Source organism: Poromitra crassiceps (assembly GCF_964638095.1).
Source record: "Poromitra crassiceps genome assembly, chromosome: 13".
In the NCBI taxonomy this organism is placed as follows: Eukaryota; Metazoa; Chordata; class Actinopteri; order Beryciformes; family Melamphaidae; genus Poromitra; species Poromitra crassiceps.
In genome coordinates this window covers 35,186,521-35,205,289 of record NC_139644.1, presented here as the reverse complement: position 1 = coordinate 35,205,289, position 18,769 = coordinate 35,186,521, and the positions used below count along the sequence as shown (strand labels likewise).

The following is an 18,769-nucleotide window of genomic DNA, read 5'->3' as shown; positions in this document are numbered from 1 at the left end:
ATAATGATGAATGCATCTACAGTATTTTGCTGCCACTTCACCACTAAGGGCATCTCTCTCTATTAGATATAGGCTACACAAGCAGAGCAAAAATAATAAAAAATTATATTAATAAAATACTACTACTACTACTAGCCTAATAATAATAATAAAAAAAATATCAAATCTTCAGCTGCCAAACTCCCAGACACAATGCATGATTGTGTAGCTTCAATATGTTTTAATGAAATTAAATCAAAATAAATTGCACCAGAAAAATAACTTTGCTTCCACCACCAGATTATTCGAAGATGGGAAACTGTCTCTAGTTTATTTGGCGGAGGGATATTCGTAGTTTGCTGCCGTGCTGAACCATTGCTAAAAATATAAGCGGTGATAGCAACAGAGTCTCTATTGGTTGAGATGGGGGAGGACCCAGAGTTTATTGGGTTGCAGCGTCCATTCAGCAAGTAAAGCAATATGCCATTTAGCAGAGAGCTTGTGGGTAATGGCGTTCAATGAATGAGTTAAATGATGTGTGGTGGTTTCTGAGGGAGACACAAGAGAGTAGCCTAACTAAATTACCTTTGCTTTAGTTACTGTACCCGACTATATTTGGATTTTTATTTTAGACTACTTTTCTTAGGAGGCCTACTTTCGCACATTAGTGATTTTCCACTTTTGTTTACATCACTGTTTACACAGATTAAGGACTTTACCCAAAGTCCCTTTAAATAGCCTATATAGGCCTACCTCCCATAGTATGAATTAAAATGTGCGCATCCTCAAACATTTCACATTCACAATAACATGCATCATATTTGCACAAACCATGCCAAATCAATAACACATCACATTATTTGCACAGACCATGCCAAATCTAATCATAATTTGGACAATATTTTTAGAACACACACAAAATCTACTTTATTGTGCTAATGTAACAGAATACGCGCCAGTCATAGTGACTGAGAACAGGTCTGAGAGCAGGTCACGTGGGGGATGGGTTTACCCAGGCTACCCCCACCCCCCATAAAATGAGAGAACATAATTATTATAAAATATAGCCTATATAGCCTATATTTTTCTATAGCTACTTCAAGAGCCTAATGTGCAAAAATACCAAAATATCAATCAAACAATATAAAAAATAAGCAAATTGTGTCTGTGTGTTCACTTTTTTTGTTCGACATACGGATCAATCGATGTACAACCAGAAAAGGAGGACTTAGAGAACGCAGATGTGAAATTGATCAACTAATCTTTAGGGGGAAGTGGGCAATCTCTGTCTGTTCTCTGTTTCAATTTAGTCCCGGAAGTTATGTCACTCAAAGTGATGTCATTAGTGATGTCACTTGATCAATTGTGCATTGTGACATCACTGATTATGTCATAGGCATTGTGACATCATCAGTGATGTCATGAGAGCAATTGTGATATCATCAGTGATGCGAAGTTGTGACATCATCAGCGATGTCATAAGAGCAAGGGAGCCCGCACAGCGGTTGAGCTGCAGGGTGAGCTGCGTATGCAAGCTGCCGCGCCAGCTCGGCGAGCTGCAGAGCGGGCGAGGCCACGCAGCAACCGAGCACAGCGGGCGAGCCTAGGAATCGAGCACGCATAGCATGCGAGATGCCTGGTAGTATAAGATTTGTTGTGTAACTTAAATTTATATTAGTTAATATATTTGATCATAATGGTTGTAGTGTCCAGTCTTGTTATAAACAAACTATGTCACTCCAAAACACAGATGATGATGAGGGTCAGTGACTAATGCTGGCTCAGCTCTACAGGTGCTTCAACTTATTGAATGTTTTTGTTCAGTCTACTGTATATGATGCAAATAAAAATGTAATGGCTACTGCAATAGAAAAGTTCTTATGCATGTAGTTATGTAAACATTATTTAGAATAGGATTTTAGTGAAAGAATAATATCATATAATAGGCACATAATCAGATTTTTCCCACGTGCGCAGCCTGCGCAGTACATGGTCGAGAAGGAGTTTTGGGGAGAGTCAGGCATTAATTAATTAATTGATTAATTAAGGGATTAATTAATTAATTCAGTCAGTCAGTCAGTCAGTCAGGAATGGATTAAGGGTGATGATGTAATCAGTGATGATGTCATTAGTGATGTCATCAGTACCAAACTGTTGAAACGGTGATGATGTCCTCAGTGATGATGTCATCAGTGCCAAACTTGGGCTGTTGACAGCTGTAGTTCCTTGAATGGGCTTGAGTTGCATAAGGTCGCCTGGTTACTGCAAACCACTCGGCCTAATCTTTCACGTCTTGGAATATTTTATTCAAATAAAAAAAAGTATCATATAATCAGACTGTTTTCCATACAGCCCAATAACCATGCCAATAACGGGCTTCTATAACAAGCGCCGCTGACGTCACATCACAGCGACACCCATCTTTGTCAGTGAGCAAAATGGCGTCTTACTGTTTGACAGTCACTAGGTTGCGGGTAAGAAACCGTTATTTTACATAAATATACATGTTTAACCCTCTTGGTATCGATTGCATGACTTAATTTCGAAAGGGTTCGTGTTGTGTTACAATCTCCATCGTTTAAAACTTAGCGATAGTCGTTAAACGTAGAGAAGAAAGAGTCTCCACCGCACAGCTTTCAGTCAGGTCACAGCGTCCCCGTTTGACTCTTGATAGCAATGTGTTGCAACGGGTTATATCACGCCCGACATGACCGCAATGTGCACCGACTCTCCGCTTTACTGATAACGTTGATTTCAGTCCGCATTCAGCTAAACAGTGGCCGTGGTCGACCCGGAGTGCCCAGATGTTAGCAAGGTGATCGCAAGGTTATTGAGTACGCACTTGCTCCGATTCATCTCCTGTCTCCAAACAGTCGACCGGAGTTGATGACAAGTGTAGTACGTCATGCCCGCGATGATGATGTCAAAATTCTCAATGGTGATTGACAAGCATTTATTGTTGTTTATTGTGCGATTCCTTGCATCCTTTAAACACGTTGTTGGTGCTACGCAGTCTATTCCAACAGTGCTGGGTTTATTGTTTGGATGAATGTGAGATGGATAACATTCCTTAGCACTAGTTATTTAGACTGGTAAGCTATTGCGAGTCAAACATACTTGGCAGGTAATACAAGTTTTCTGGTTTAATTGGCGTAGTAGAACCTGTAGGCTCTATTTGAGTGATGTATCGCCATACTGCCTATGGTTTTATGATAGTCATGTGATGTGTATCACATGCAGATGGCAAAAACCTTTACAGTAGCCTTTATTGAAACGAGCTGATTGTTTTATTGATGTATATCATTGTGGTCCTCTTGTGTATCATGAGGGCATCTTCTTCATTCTAAATACCAACCATTGAGCAGTAAGATGATCATGTTGCCTAATGGTTTGACCTATTTGTTAACAAAACTTCTGTAATTATAGTGAAGCTGTGTGGTTTACAGTGTAGGAGACTGTTGTCTATCCACTCATCAGTCTGGCAATAACACTCCCATAACCCTTGAAATATGAGTCAAATGAACTTTCACTCAGTTTACTTTGAAAGCAGAGTGATTTTCCATTGAATATCAAGACTTACGGGTAGACATGAGGCAACTGATCATAGCTGGCTAGAAGGTAATGTGATCCTATAATAGGTGGGAAATGTTACCCACCTATATCATAATAGGATCACTCAGTGGCAAGTTCAAATCCGGCCACATAGAGACTTTCTGTGCTGTTAAAGGCAAAAAAAAAAGAAGGCAGTAACTACTCTGTGAAATTGAGGAAAGGCGACTTTATTTGTTTTATTGCCCAGTCAAATGACTTGTGAGGTATTTGAAAATGTGTTGGTTTGGTGACTAAGTGAGGTTCTCTTTTTCCTTGTACTGTATACAAAATGACTACATTCCTTATGACCAAAATTTAAGTTACATCCTTTTTCCTCGGTAGGTAGGACAGCATTGTTTCCTGGCTCATTTTCAAGACAAGCTGAAGGATTGTTAGGCCATAACTGTCTTCACTTGCCTTGGCTCCTGGTCATGCCGTCCCCTTCTTGCACAATTTAATTGTCTTCTTCCTCTCCCCAGTCTTTATAACTGAAAGTTAATGTGTTGTAAAACCTGATAAGTGTTGTCCCTAAACTGTACATAAAACTGTGTTTATCATGGCGTCGCTACACTCTGAATGGTCTTCTCCCCCTCCTGGTGCAGCTCGCCCTCGGAACCGGGGCAAGGCGCTTCCATGTCTCGGCGGTGTTCAGCGCCAAGGCGAAGGTGGCCATGAGCCGCTTTGAGCCCGGCTCCAGCATCAACTACCAGAAGATGCACGAGAACATCGCCATCGTGCGCAAGAGGTCAGCAGCAGCCTCTTTCGCCGATTCATGAACGTACACGCCCTTATACACAACAAGGTCCTTACTGTTTACAAGCAGGCCTATGAGGTATGGCGGCTGGTGTTTATTACAGCAAGCGGGATAGTAAACCGTTTTGACATTTACAGTGTTGACACCTCACAGCCAGCAGGACCCACCCCCCTTCCCCACTGGGCTAACTTTAGATGATGACCAGGCATTTCCTCTCTCACTGACCTGACCACTGGCTGTCATCCAGGAATAGGAAAAGCATTTCCCCTGGCTGTTAGATGGCTTCTTTAGTTGTTAGTCATTTGAAGTGATATTTGACTTGGATGGAACTTTAACAGGTCATGAATTCATGAATGGTCAGCCCCCATGCATTTGCCTTCCTGGCAAGCCATTGGCATCTGGTGTTCAGGCCTTTCACACTCTATGCAAATTACTCTCCAGAAGTACAAAACATAGAAAATCAAATATTAACTGGGATATATCCGCAAAAAATAAAATATGTTTGGCTTTGGATAATATAAGTTTGACATTTTGGGCAGACTTCTAAATGCAAGCATGATGTGAGTAGAATGTCAAAAGATACCAAAATTTCAAGAAATGAGGGCTAAAAATCTTTTTATCAGCTGGCTTTCATCAGTTTCATTTTCTTTCATCAGTATGTGTGTGTATAGCCCAAGGTAAACCCTGTTCTATCGAACCTTACCCTACAAATTCCCATTCTCCAACTCAACTCTTAGGCTGAACAGGCCACTCACCCTGTCTGAGAAGATAGTGTACGGCCACCTGGACGACCCGGCGGGGCAAGAGATCGATCGCGGCCGCACCTACCTGCGCCTGCGTCCGGACCGCGTCGCCATGCAGGATGCCACAGCGCAGATGGCCATGCTGCAGTTCATCAGCAGCGGGCTGCCCAAGGTGGCTGTGCCCTCCACCATCCACTGTGACCACCTGATCGAGGCCCAGATCGGTGGACCCCAGGACCTGCAGAGGGCTAAGGTGAGGCTGGAGGGGACGGGGTGTGTGTGAAGGGGCTGGAGGGGACGGGGTGTGTGTGAAGGGGCTGGAGGGGACGGGGTGTGTGAAGGGGCTGGAGGGGACGGGGTGTGTGAAGGGGCTGGAGGCGACGGGGTGTGTGAAGAAGGGGCTGGAGGGGACGGGGTGGAGGGGACGGGGTGTGTGAAGAAGGGGCTGGAGGGGACGGGGTGTGTGAAGGGACTGGAGGGGACGGGCTGGAGGGGACGGGGTGTGTGAAGAAGGGGATGGAGGGGACGGGGTGTGTGAAGGGGCTGGAGGAGACGGGGTGTGTGAAGAAGGGGCTGGAGGGGACGGGGTGTGTGAAGGGACTGGAGGGGACGGGCTGGAGGGGACGGGGTGTGTGAAGAAGGGGATGGAGGGGACGGGGTGTGTGAAGGGGCTGGAGGAGACGGGGTGTGTGAAGAAGGGGCTGGAGGGGACGGGGTGTGTGAAGAAGGGGCTGGAGGGGACGGGGTGTGTGAAGGGGCTGGAGGGGACGGGGTGTGTGAAGGGGCTGGAGGGGACGGGGTGTGTGAAGGGGCTGGAGGGGACGGGGTGTGTGAAGAAGGGGCTGGAGGGGACGGGGTGTGTGAAGAAGGGGCTGGAGGGGACGGGGTGTGTGAAGGGGATGGAGGGGACGGGGTGTGTGAAGGGGCTGGAGGGGACGGGGTGTGTGAAGGGGCTGGAGGGGACGGGGTGTGTGAAGGGGCTGGAGGGGACGGGGTGTGTGAAGGGGCTGGAGGGGACGGGGTGTGTGAAGAAGGGGCTGGAGGGGACGGGGTGTGTGAAGAAGGGGCTGGAGGGGACGAGGTGTGTGAAGGGCACGTTTCACATTGGAGGAAGTGAGGTGTCGTGGGAGGCGGGGGAGGTGGAGGAAAGGACGAGGAGGAACGGAGGGAGATATGTGAAGGAATGAAGACAAATACTGGCAAAATAGTTCTTCCATACTTGCCATTTTAATTTAGAAATCACATAGTTATTCAACCATTGTTTTTTTCCTCCACTTTGCTGGAGTATATTATGAAATATCAAAAGCTTGCATTCTTTTGAAAGAAATTATTAAAATGTATGACTAAGTGGTTATTTTCATTGAAAAGAGGGGCAAATGGTTGTCTAATTGCAGTGTCCCATTGGCTAGGCGCAGGTGATTTTCGATCGCACTTGAAACGGCGTAGCTGTGGCCGGACACGGAATTGAAACATACAAACATAAATATCGCCCTCATATTCAATTTTATAGACATAGATTATTATCATACTGATTATATAAGGAGATTTGATCGAGCCCTGGATGGCAGATTGAAAGCATAAAAGGCAAAGTGCAATGCTTTTTTGGTATTTATACTACTATACATACTCCTGATGCTGTTTAGTCCACTCGCCTTTTCTTATTTATTTGTGTATGTATGTACAGTATTTACACAGTTGTAAAGTAAAGAGGGACCAAGCAGGACGATGCAGACAAGGTGTGGTGGGATAGGATTCATGTGGCTCCAGACAGAGCCACAGTTGAAACTCGTGATTGTAAAGTTGTGCTGCTTGTCATTCATCTTGGTGAATGGAGGTCGTAGTCTCGCAGTAGCCCGCCGTAGATATGATACATCTACGTCTGGAGCACAACTCTGAAAAGTGCTTAACGCCCGCCCCCCAAAAGAGGCGTGACAGACATATGAATTGACCAACCACGGACGGGATGTCGGACTTCCATAACAGCCCAGCCAATCAGATTTCGCCGCACGATTCCTGTCGGCGGAACCTGGAAATTTGACTTGTGAGTTCAGACCCTCCGTCACCGGAAGGGTGTTGATGTAAGACGTTGGGTCTGACCACGTGAGACTAGGAGGTCAAGCTGGATGACAGGATTATTAAGAATTAAGGGCTACAGCCAAATGTATTCTTTGGATGTTACATAAAGGACATACTCCTATATATCTTGTCCCAATAGGAAATCCCTAACTCCTCCCCATTTACTACTCTTACTCAGGATGTGAACGAGGAAGTTTACAACTTCCTCGCCAGCGCCGGAGCCAAATATGGAGTAGGCTTCTGGAAACCAGGCTCAGGGATCATCCACCAGGTACGGTGCTGTGATGTAAAATGATGCTAAGATAAAAAGTGTTGTAACAGGCAGGACGGTGATATCTTCACACTACATGTCTCTGGATTTAGACGATCAAAAAAGGTACAGCTCAGGCACACTGCCTGTTTAACAAAAGGCTAAGATGACAGAATAAACACTGGTCAGTGAATGTGTGTCAGCACACACATTTGACATAGAATCACTATGCAATCCTAAACTCTTTTTGTGCTCGAGATACATTCCAATCCTGGGTCAATGGTTCATATGCCTTTTGAAACACCCCAGTTTGTTCAATGGTGCAAGAAATGTTTATTCCCCCCCAAAAAGGCCCCTTTTCCCTTTTCTTGACCAGATTATCCTGGAGAACTATGCGTATCCAGGAGTGATGCTCATCGGTACAGACTCCCACACACCCAATGGCGGCGGCCTGGGATCCATCTGTATCGGAGTGGGAGGAGCTGACGCTGTTGATGTCATGGCTGGGATCCCTTGGGAGCTGAAGTGTCCGAACGTGAGTTCTTTCCATCTTTTGGTATCTTATGGTTTTATTTTATTTAGATGTCATTAAATCTGACATTTCCTCCCTCTTTTTTTCCGCACACTGTCCAAACTTGCAAAAATAAATTTAATAATTGTAACGTTTCGGTCTCAGACCTTTTTCAAACAAAATTCTGAGACCGAAACGTTACAATTATTACATTTATTTTTGCAAGTTTGGACAGTGTGCGGGACTCTCTTTATTTTGTGTGAATTATATCCTTGTCCTACGCACCTGCCCCGTAAGAGAGATGTGCGGAGTTTTCCTTCGAATGTAAGCCTCCCTCTTTTTTTACCATTTATTTCTATCACAAATGTCTGCTCTCTTCTGCTCTCTCTGCAGGTGATTGGTGTGAAGCTGACTGGCAGCCTGTCCGGCTGGACGTCTCCCAAGGATGTCATCCTGAAGGTGGCTGGCATCCTGACTGTGAAGGGAGGCACCGGCGCCATCGTGGAGTACCATGGTCCTGGAGTCGACTCCATCTCCTGCACTGGTGAGGACCAAACGCATCAAAATATACCGATGAGTGTAAATGGAAGAATACAGATATTATGGATGGTATAAGTCCCGTTTTTTCCAAGCAGATTAGGGAAAAAGTGGACTTTGGTGCGATTTACTTTGCTCTTAGACTTAAATGTCACTTTGTTTTCTTCATCTTCCAGGTATGGCCACTATCTGCAACATGGGAGCTGAGATCGGAGCCACCACCTCTGTGTTCCCCTACAATCACCGCATGAGAACCTACCTGGAGAAAACTGGCCGTGCAGGTCCGTGCAGACACGCTGAAACCCTCTCTACTGAGCCACAGATTGCACACCACAATTAGTCTCCGTAATGTTCAGTAGTCATCCATTCTACCTTCACTCCGTCTTATTTTCTGTTGTTTCCTTCACTCCCTGTCAGAGATCGCTTCCTTGGCTGATCAGTTCGCGGACGACTTGGTCCCAGATAAGGGCTGTGAATACGACCAGGTCATTGAGCTTAACCTGAGCGAGGTGAGGACGGAGACACTCGGGCTTAGTTTCCCTGACATTAATAATGTAACCTGAAACATTATCGTATTTTCATTTCCTGCCGCTGTCATGGTGTGTCTGTGTGGAGACACATTCTTGTGAATACAGTAACTCAAGAACATGATAGAAACTTCATCCTTGCACCACAAACGCCCCCAATCGAGTAGATGATCTGAGTTCTGATTAGATTTTGGATCACCTTCCTGCATACATTTGCACATTAATGAGGAAAAACAGATTTTCTTGAGACTTCAATAACTCCTCAATGCTTTAAAGTCCCTGGAAACCAAAATCCACAAAAATGTTCTAACTATGTTATTTAGGGTCTTATCTTAGTAATTTTGTGCCTCCGAAATTATTATACATTACTTTCAACCCAAAGCCTTAAAATCGACACTTTTCTACAAGATTCTACAACACACACACACAGTACGAGTGCTGTGTTCGACACAAGCACTCGATCTCTTTCTCCGTTTCCCTCCCCCCCTCTGTCTCGCGCTCTCTCTCTCTCTCGAAAAACCTGCTGCAGACGGGACACGCCCACACAGTCCGCGGGAGAAAATACACTCTAAAAAATAATTGATTCTCATGAGTTTTGCCACGACTGTCAAACCTAAATTTATATACTTTGCGACGTTCATCATCGTTCAAATTTGGCTGGTGGCTTATTAACATAGGGTCTTGTGATGTGATGAACTCAAAATGCTAAATAATAAAGAAATATTTCTGGTTTCCAGGGACTTTAAGATACAGAGTTCATATTCATACCACCCATGTGTTATGTGAAGACAAGCATTGGGGGGGGGGGGGGGGGGGGGGGGGGGGGGGCGAAGCTTGTTGGCATAGAAATATTTGCACTAATACATTACTTAACTTAAAGGGGGACTGACCCCCCCCCCCCCCAGATTTCTTGGTTAAAAGCTAAAAAAAAAAGTGTTTTGGGGTAAGTTACACTTTAATTAGTGTGTGATTATGGAAGGACATGAGGCTGCTTACGTGCCTCTTGTTGTTCCCCTGGTAAATGTTTTTATTCACAAAACAATATTTTGCAGTTATGCTCACCCAAGTCCCACATGTTCCGATAGTATCGGACTGATACCATTTCTTTCTTCCCAATGCCGATTCTGATACCTGAAATTGCTTATCGGCCGATACCGAGTACCGATCTGATACCAGTGCGTTAAAAAAAGAATCTATTTATTATTCTTATTTTTTAACAGCTGTATAGAACTAACCTTATGGCCTGGCTCAAGTGTTTTCCGGGTGAAACTACTTTTTTCAGGGCTATTAAATTACATAATATCGGATGCATACTTTGCATAGTAGTATTGGTGCATGCATAGACTTGCGTACTCTCGTCAAAAGGGCCTTTCTGTGTGGAGTTTGCATGTTCTCCCCGTGCCCCCTGGGGGTTTCCTTCATATAGGAACCCCTCACCAAAAACATGCAATATCCTGGTCGCTGAAGTGGTGCCTCCTCTGGTCGTTTGGGGTGCTTGTTTTGAGGGAGGGGAACTTGTTGGAATAGCGTGATCCTCCCACGTGCTATGTCCTACCGGTGAAGCTTCCCCTGTCAGGTGAAAAGAAGCGGCTGGCTACTACTGCCCATGTCTCGGAGGAAGCATGGAGCCAGTTTTCGGCTCTCCCCAGATCGGCAGAGGGTGGAGCAGCAACCAGGATAAATAAATTAAAATTAGCACTAATATGAGGATAAAAATGGGATAAAGAAATCTGGGGAAAAAAAAAAAAAAAAAAAAACGTGTACTTGCGAATACCCGATCCAGCATTTTTAGGCAGTATCGGAGCCGGAGGCATTCGTGATGCTGGTATCGGTATCGGCACAACTCGACCCACATTGTGATTGTTCCTCATTGCTCGATGCCGTGTCTCCCTCCTGACAGCTGAAGCCCCACATCAACGGGCCGTTCACGCCGGACCTGGCCCACCCTGTGTCTGAGATCGGGGCTATCGCTAAGAAGAGCGACTGGCCTCTGGAAGTTAAAGTTGGTCAGTATCTGTGTGACAGTCTTATTAAATTACCAGTGTATCTGTAATGCTTTGTCCTGTGAAATTAGATATTTCCTTCTTGGTTTCTACAAGCTATGTTATTATTGACCACATATGATCAGTTTACATTACAATTCTGTCATCTAGCCCTGTGGTTCTCAAATGGGGATCCGGGGACCCCCAGGGGTCTGTGGCACTTTGCAAGGGGGTCTGCGAAAAGTTTTCAGGAAAATAAAAACAACAACTTTTTTGTTGTTGCAAAAGCTTCATAGTTCAACGAAAATATTTTATGCTTTAAATCTAAAATGGTTCATGGATTACATTCTAATCTAACAAACCTATCAATTTAAAAGTCAAGCACGTTACTGTGGAAACAATTACGCTTAGCCCAAAATCACAAATCAGAATGAGGGGGTCCCCGGTATATTTTCTATCTTGTAAGGGGTCCTTGGCTGAAAAACATTTGACAACCTCTGATCTAGCCGATGGTCTTCCAAAGCGACTTAATCCTAGGATGTATATGGAATAGATATAATTCCAGTCTCTCAATTTGAGTAGAATTTAATTACAATATTCAAGATGCATAATCTGACTCTTGCTGGTCTTTTGGCGACTTCTCCTCGACTATTTCCCTCCCTTTTCATGTACACGCTGTGTTATTAAAAATAGACGAGTCGTTCTATATCTGCCACTGTAACTGTACTCTCCGTCATTTCAGTTTCCTCTTTAATGTCAGTTCTCTTCTTCCAAGCATGTCACCTGACTCTTGCTGGTGTGTTGTGACCAAGCATGTCACCTGACTCTTGCTGGTGTGTGTTGTGATGTCGGCAGGTCTGATCGGCAGCTGCACCAACTCGAGCTATGAGGACATGGGCAGAGCCGCCTCTCTGGCCAAGCAGGCTCTGGACAAGGGCCTGAAGTGCAAGGCCCTGTTCACCGTCACCCCGGGCTCCGAACAGATCCGTGCCACTATCGAGAGGGACGGATATGTGAGTCACAATCTCAACCATGTGAACTGAAACTCCAGTATGACCTGTGACCCGTAGTGATGGCTAATTAGTCCTAGTCTATTTTTGATGTTGTTGTTTTTCCCAGCAGGACCTTATTGTCCTTCGTGCTTTTTGACTAAGTTGTTCCTTCTCCTCCGCGAAGATATGTTCTGGCACCTTTATACTTTCTATGTGGAAGAAGGCTATAACCAAAGTCATGGTCGTCTTTGTTGTATATCTCTCTACATTGTGTGATTTTGAAAGATCCTGGAAATGATTTATTGGAATTAGCTATGTCTCTCTTCAGGCTAAGATCCTGAGTGATGTTGGTGGAGTGGTCCTTGCCAATGCTTGTGGACCCTGCATCGGACAGTGGGACAGGTACGCACCTCGTTCATGAAGGTCTTTTCTTACTCACTTTGAACATTCTGCACTGGGCAAAGCGGGGGGAAAATTCTGCGATGTACCATAAACGTTACACACCTGACTAACCGGCTCCGTCTTTTGACCTTCTTCAGGAAGGATGTGAAAAAAGGAGAGAAGAATACAATCGTCACGTCCTACAACAGGAACTTCACTGGTAGGAACGATGCTAACCCGGCTACCCATGCTTTCGTCACCTCGCCTGAGGTAAGGAGTAAGGAGTACGGCGGTAAACTACACTGAATGAAACCTTTCAGTTCCAGCTGGAGCAGAACGGGATGACTTTGATGATGATGATGATGATGATGCTTTTTGTTGCCCCCCCTTCCCCTCCTGTGATGTCATGTAGATCGTCACCGCCATGGCCATCGCCGGGACCCTCGACTTCAACCCTGAGACCGACTACCTGACCGCTGCCAACGGAGAGAAGTTCAAGCTGGAACCCCCGACCGGCGATGAGCTCCCCTCCAGGGACTTCGACCCGGGCCAGGACACCTACCAGCACCCGCCGGCCGAGGGCGGCGACATCAAGGTGATGTGAAGATATTTACTTGAAACGGCAGCAAGTACACAAGAAAAAACAATCACAGACATTCATTTCCATTTTGAAAAACACTTTGTGATGACACTGACAAATGTTCTAGCGTTTCTTTCTGGATAACACATGAATTCGCTGCTGTTAGGTTATCAGGATTAGAATAGAATTTCAAAAGAAGGATCAGAGTGCCTTCAACTTGCAGATGAAAGAGAGATCCATGATTGAGGCAAGCATCCCGTGTCGTAGCCAAGTAAGAGTATGCAGCTGTGTATGAAAGGGTGCGCAAGTGTAAACTGACAGGCTGATGAAAGCTTGTTTAGGCTGTAAGGAACCGGGTCGTTTGCTTCAATAAAACCCTCTTTGATCTGGAAGTGGATGCCTCGTTATCCTCTGAAATACACTCTGTGATGAACCTGTTTGGTTTGAAGCGCTTCCACGTCTGATCCTGATTATTTGCCGCTGCTCTCAGGTGGATGTGAGCCCCTCCAGCAACCGCCTGCAGCTGCTGGAGCCCTTCGACAAGTGGCACGGGAAAGACCTGGAGGACTTGAGGATCCTCATCAAGGTGAGGAAAGGAGGGGGATGGGAGTTGTGAATGGATTTGTGGAAGTACTTCCAATTCATTTGATAAACTAACGGAGAAGATCTTTCCAGGGTTCCCTGAAATCCGTGTGAATTGAGCTTGTGAATTTGAGAGAGAAAAATCAAGAGGTTGATTTTTTTAATGGACATGATTTTTTTTTACCGTTATTTATACAGGGGTAGTCTCACTGAGAGCAATGCTCTCTTTTTCAGGAGCGCCCTGTTCACATTCACACACACATTCATACCTGGAAGCTGACCAGTACAACCACAGTCCGATCTACTGGCCAATGATCAGCTCCACTGGAGCGGTTGGGGTTAAGGGCCTTGCTCAAGGGCACCTCAGTGGTAGTAATGAGGGAGGGGCAAGCGCTGCCTTTTCACTTTCCCGACCCAGCTTTATCCTGCCGGTCCCGGGGATTGAACTGACGACCTTCCGGGTCACAAGCGTGCTTCTCTAACCTTTAGGCCACCACTGCCCACTGAATAGACATGGGTAATTGAAAGTGCTGGAATGTATATAGTTTGTGCAAGAATAGAAATGGAAGTTATTTTGATATACTATTTTTACGCAGTTGAGAAGTGTTCACACACATTCAAGCCTCTCTATCTCTAGTTGTTGTCTGTTAGCTTCTGTAAAGACTGCTAGTTGTCATTCTTAGTTTTAACAGTAATAAACCTTGATCCGTGTCTCAAACTATAGAGACACTGCGGAGCGCGTCATCATTCAGAAACCACGCCCAAAACGGGGGAAAACAGAACCCCCCCTCCAATCCTGGCGTTCTCCTATGTCGCGTGCATGGTTGCGTGTTGCACCAAAAGATCGTATATACGGAAGATGAACACTCCAACTTACTTCCTTGACAGCTAGATCCACATTCTTCTTCTCGCCAATTCTCAATGGCTTCCTTGTTTTGCTCAGGAGTACAAAAAAACTTTAACTGGCGATTTTTTACATTTGTTGTCTGCGCAGCCCACCACACAACAGCTTTTAGCTATGTTTAATTCAAGGAAAATGACGCTGGTCTATGGGAGTGAACCGAGCGATTTCCCCCATGATGGGTGTGGCCTATTTCATGCAGTGTCTCTATACCATGATGGGTCCTTGAATTTGAGGGAATTGGGCCTGGAAGAAGATGTGGGAATTCTGCCTTTTTGTGTACAAGTGTTTAGATGTTTTTGTTTGAGCTGTTTTCCCAGAAGCCTTTGTATAAAAGGGAGTGAGCTACCATTGAACAATCAGGCACTAATGGTTGATTGCCTTTGTTTTCTTTCTCGTCTTGTGTTCTTCCTCTAAGGTGAAGGGCAAGTGCACCACCGACCACATCAGCGCCGCCGGGCCCTGGCTGAAGTTCCGTGGTCACCTTGACAACATCTCCAACAACCTGCTGATCGGCGCCGTCAACCTGGAGAACAACGCCATCAACAAGATCAAGAACCAGCTGACAGGAGAGTACGGCGGCGTGCCTGACGTGGCCCGCCACTATAAGGTGAGTCTGACTGGGCACGGCGTCTGTTTATTTAGAAATATTTTGGTGACACTTTGAGAGATGCTGTAGCATGCAGTGTGCTTGTGCTGCATAATTAAAGCCACACCAGGCAAGATTTTGTCTGTAAAAATACACCCGTCTTGTCAGCGTAAATCACAGAGGGGGGCCTGCAGCAGCTTTTGGTTAAGACTGCGATATTAAGCAGTTTTATTTTAACACCATTTCATTTAGAATACCTGCCATAGCTGAAGAGGTTGATATAACTCAATGCAATAAACTGATTATGCTCCATAAATCGTTGTTACTAATAATGAACTAACATGATTTAAAATTGAGATCAAAATATGTAACAAAATGATTGATTGGGATTTTCATTCTAGCCATAATCTTGCAGCCCTACTTGGCTATCAGGCTATGTCGTTACAAATGTTCCCAATACAGTTCGGCCACGTCAGCACAGCGTGATGGTTCGTCTGGTCTCTCTGATCTTTGTCCTCTCCCCAGGCTAATGGAGTGAACTGGGTGGTGTTCTGATCTTTGTCCTCTCCCCAGGCTAATGGAGTGAACTGGGTGGTGTTCTGATCTTTGTCCTCTCCCCAGGCTAATGGAGTGAACTGGGTGGTGTTCTGATCTTTGTCCTCTCCCCAGGCTAATGGAGTGAACTGGGTGGTGTTCTGATCTTTGTCCTCTCCCCAGGCTAATGGAGTGAACTTGGGTGGTGGTCTGATCTTTGTCCTCTCCCCAGGCTAATGGAGGGAACTGGGTGGTGTTCTGATCTTTGTCCTCTCCCCAGGCTAATGGAGTGAACTGGGTGGTGGTCTGATCTTTGTCCTCTCCCCAGGCTAATGGAGTGAACTGGGTGGTGTTCTGATCTTTGTCCTCTCCCCAGGCTAATGGAGTGAACTGGGTGGTGTTCTGATCTTTGTCCTCTCCCCAGGTTAATGGAGTGAACTGGGTGGTGTTCTGATCTTTGTCTTCTCCCCAGGCTAATGGGGTGAACTGGGTGGTGTTCTGATCTTTGTCCTCTCCCCAGGCTAATGGAGTGAACTGGGTGGTGTTCTGATCTTTGTCATCTCCCCAGGCCAATGGAGTGAACTGGGTGGTGTTCTGATCTTTGTCCTCTCCCCAGGCTAATGGAGTGAACTGGGTGGTGGTGGGAGACGAGAACTACGGCGAGGGATCCAGCAGGGAGCACGCCGCCCTGGAGCCCCGGCACCTGGGAGGACGCGCCATCATCGTCAAGAGCTTCGCCAGGATCCACGGTGAGTTTCACAGCGCTGAGGTGACGAATACGCAACCCAAATCATGTCACGCGTACACTTCTGAACAGTTTGGAGACATTCTTGCTTCACTGGAGACAAGCAGGAATGTTATTATGCTAACTCTCAAATAGTTCAAAAATAATTAGTTGTGTTCGGTATGTACAGTGTGTATTTCCTCCAACCCCTGCCGTCCTCATAGTCTCAATTCGTTTAAAATTTGGTTTAAAAATAAGAGTTGCTGTTGATAGATACAGTTTGAAGCTTTCAATGTCACCTGCTCTTGAGGGAATTGATTTTTGGTGACATGGATTCATTTTGTGGAGAGGGAACAGCAAATTCATCATAAGACCTGTTGCTAGTCAATGACATCCTGACACACAAACACTCAGATGCGGACACAGAATGTGTGCATTGTTCTCCATGACCTTGTGTTGCTATGTAATAGATCCACTCCACCGAGGCGGAGAGCCCTTCTCTGTTTACAAAATGGAAGTATGATGTGTGAGCAAATATCTCACTCTTTCTTCCTTATTCTCTCTCTTTCTCTGCCATCCCTTTTGCTTTCACATCTTCTTTTCTTCATCCTCCTCCTCATCACAGAGACTAACCTGAAGAAACAGGGCGTGCTGCCTCTGACTTTTGCCGACCCCCACGACTACGACAAAATCCGCCCCGACGACCAGATCTCCATCACAGGACTTGGTTCGTTTGCCCCCGGCAAGGTGAGCAACACTCACTGTTCATTTGGAGACAGTGAAAGTGGTGAGACATTATTTCCATGAGTTTTATATTTTTATTACATGATATGAGTGATGCGAACATGAAAATACACCTGACAGAACTGTCTTCAGGGAGTCTGTTTCTGTTTCAGATAATGTTTGACCCAAAAGCTAAACCAAGCTTAAAAGTGACCTGGTACAGAGCAGGCTAGTTCTGAGGCAGAAGTTACCATGGTTACTTAGTGGGGATTCAGATAAGCCAGGTTGATGGAATAGCCCCGTGGACCACCACAGTCCCACTGGTGTTCAGTCCACGTAAATTGCCTCTGCTTGCCTCCTGTCTCCTCCTCCAGCCCCTGACGGCGGTGGTCAACCACAGCGACGGCAGCAAAGACTCCATCACTCTGAACCACACCTTCAACGAGACGCAGATCGAGTGGTTCCAGGCCGGCTCCGCCCTCAACAGGATGAAGATGCTCCAGTAATCGCCGACGAGGAGGAGGGAGGCGGGACCTGAACGTGGCCAATGAGGGGCCTTGGTGGGGGTTAGGAAGGGGGGGGGGGGCATGTGTGGGCCTGGATATGTCGCGGGGGGTGGGGCTTCGCAAAGAGGAACCGATGATGGGGGGGAAAGGTAGGCGGTCAGATTTCTTTGTGCTTTGGCTGGGGTAGGGACAGCTGTACACATGCTTCGGAACAGAAAGGAGTGTATTTACGCAGTCCACGCACACACATACCCACACACACACACACACACACAATACCCACATGCACACACTCGCAAGGTCGCTGTACAGATGAAAAGCGCACACACACATACACACACACACACATGTACACGCGCGCACACAGACAACATTACTGTGAAAGCACTCCTGGTTGGCAGGCAGAACTACACACACTCGCGCACATAAACGGGCACAAAAACACACATAATCACAGGCAGCACTCTGTTCTAGATGGTGTTGTTCATATTGGCAGCACTCTGTTCTAGATGGTGTTGTTCATATTGGCAGCACTCTGTTCTAGATGGTGTTGTTCATATTGGCAGCACTCTGTTTTAGACGGTGTTGTTCATTTTGGCAGCACTCTGTTTTAGACGGTGTTGTTCATTTTGGCAGCATTTCCTCGTGTAAATCGTGTTTGTTTGTTGTTGTTTATCGACCGTCATATTCACACACTCCGGTCCTCGTTCTCTGTCGATGTTTGTTGTTTCCACTTGTTCCATCCACACAGTTAAATAAGCTGGCAAACCTCAAATGAATGTATTGGTCCAGTAGGTGGTGCCGATGGAATGATTGACTTGATGTTAATTGGAAACAAACAGGTCTCCACACTGTACCTGAGCAGCCAGGCTGACATACTTTCTGTACCTGAGCAGCCAGGCTGACAGTATGTAGAATAAGGATTTTGTCGATTCCCCGGGTCCCCATCATGTGTTTTGAACCCAGAGAGCTCACCCAGCCTGCGGTTCACATGCCACTCCCCCTTTCACCTGACACATGGTACACTCCACTCCCTGTTGCTCTTCCCATGCTCTCTCTATCCCTCTCTCTTTTTTGGGGGAGCTGTTGCATGATGTTACATCTTGTGTGAAAACCTTTTCTGCACGCTTGTGTCTCGACAAACCAGAACACACACTGCTATTGTGTTAGCGCTAGTGTTGCCATATTTGCCGGACCCGGAACAGCTAAGAAATGTCTCGGGCTGACTGACTGACTGACTGACTGACTGACTGACTGACTGACTGACTCCCTCCCCATTGTTGAAACACACGTGTGAGTGGTGAGCG

The 18,769-nt window shown here is 45.9% G+C and overlaps 1 protein-coding gene across 1 annotated transcript; it reads left to right on the top strand.

Moving 5' to 3' along the window:
• The first annotated feature begins 2,405 nt into the window (after window positions 1-2,405).
• Window positions 2,406-17,506, top strand: LOC310787192 (aconitate hydratase, mitochondrial-like). The gene is made up of 18 exons (XM_083648556.1): window positions 2,406-2,453; window positions 4,173-4,315; window positions 5,062-5,320; window positions 7,322-7,414; window positions 7,770-7,928; window positions 8,298-8,448; window positions 8,618-8,722; window positions 8,859-8,950; window positions 10,869-10,974; window positions 11,806-11,963; window positions 12,271-12,344; window positions 12,482-12,593; window positions 12,736-12,918; window positions 13,394-13,489; window positions 14,805-14,996; window positions 16,126-16,258; window positions 16,859-16,980; window positions 17,331-17,506. The coding sequence occupies exons 1-18, from the start codon at window positions 2,418-2,420 to the stop codon at window positions 17,460-17,462; spliced, it is 2,346 nt and encodes a 781-aa protein (XP_083504682.1). The 5' UTR covers window positions 2,406-2,417; the 3' UTR covers window positions 17,463-17,506.
• The last annotated feature ends 1,263 nt before the right edge of the window (window positions 17,507-18,769 follow it).

Bases quoted from the DNA above. Each gene is read 5' to 3' on its own strand.
- LOC310787192 (XM_083648556.1), top strand. From the start codon at position 2,418: ATGGCGTCTTACTGTTTGACAGTCACTAGGTTGCGG. The intron at 4,316-5,061 runs GTCAGCAGCAGC...CTCAACTCTTAG, and splicing joins ATCGCCATCGTGCGCAAGAG to GCTGAACAGGCCACTCACCC. The intron at 11,964-12,270 runs GTGAGTCACAAT...GTCTCTCTTCAG, and splicing joins CTATCGAGAGGGACGGATAT to GCTAAGATCCTGAGTGATGT.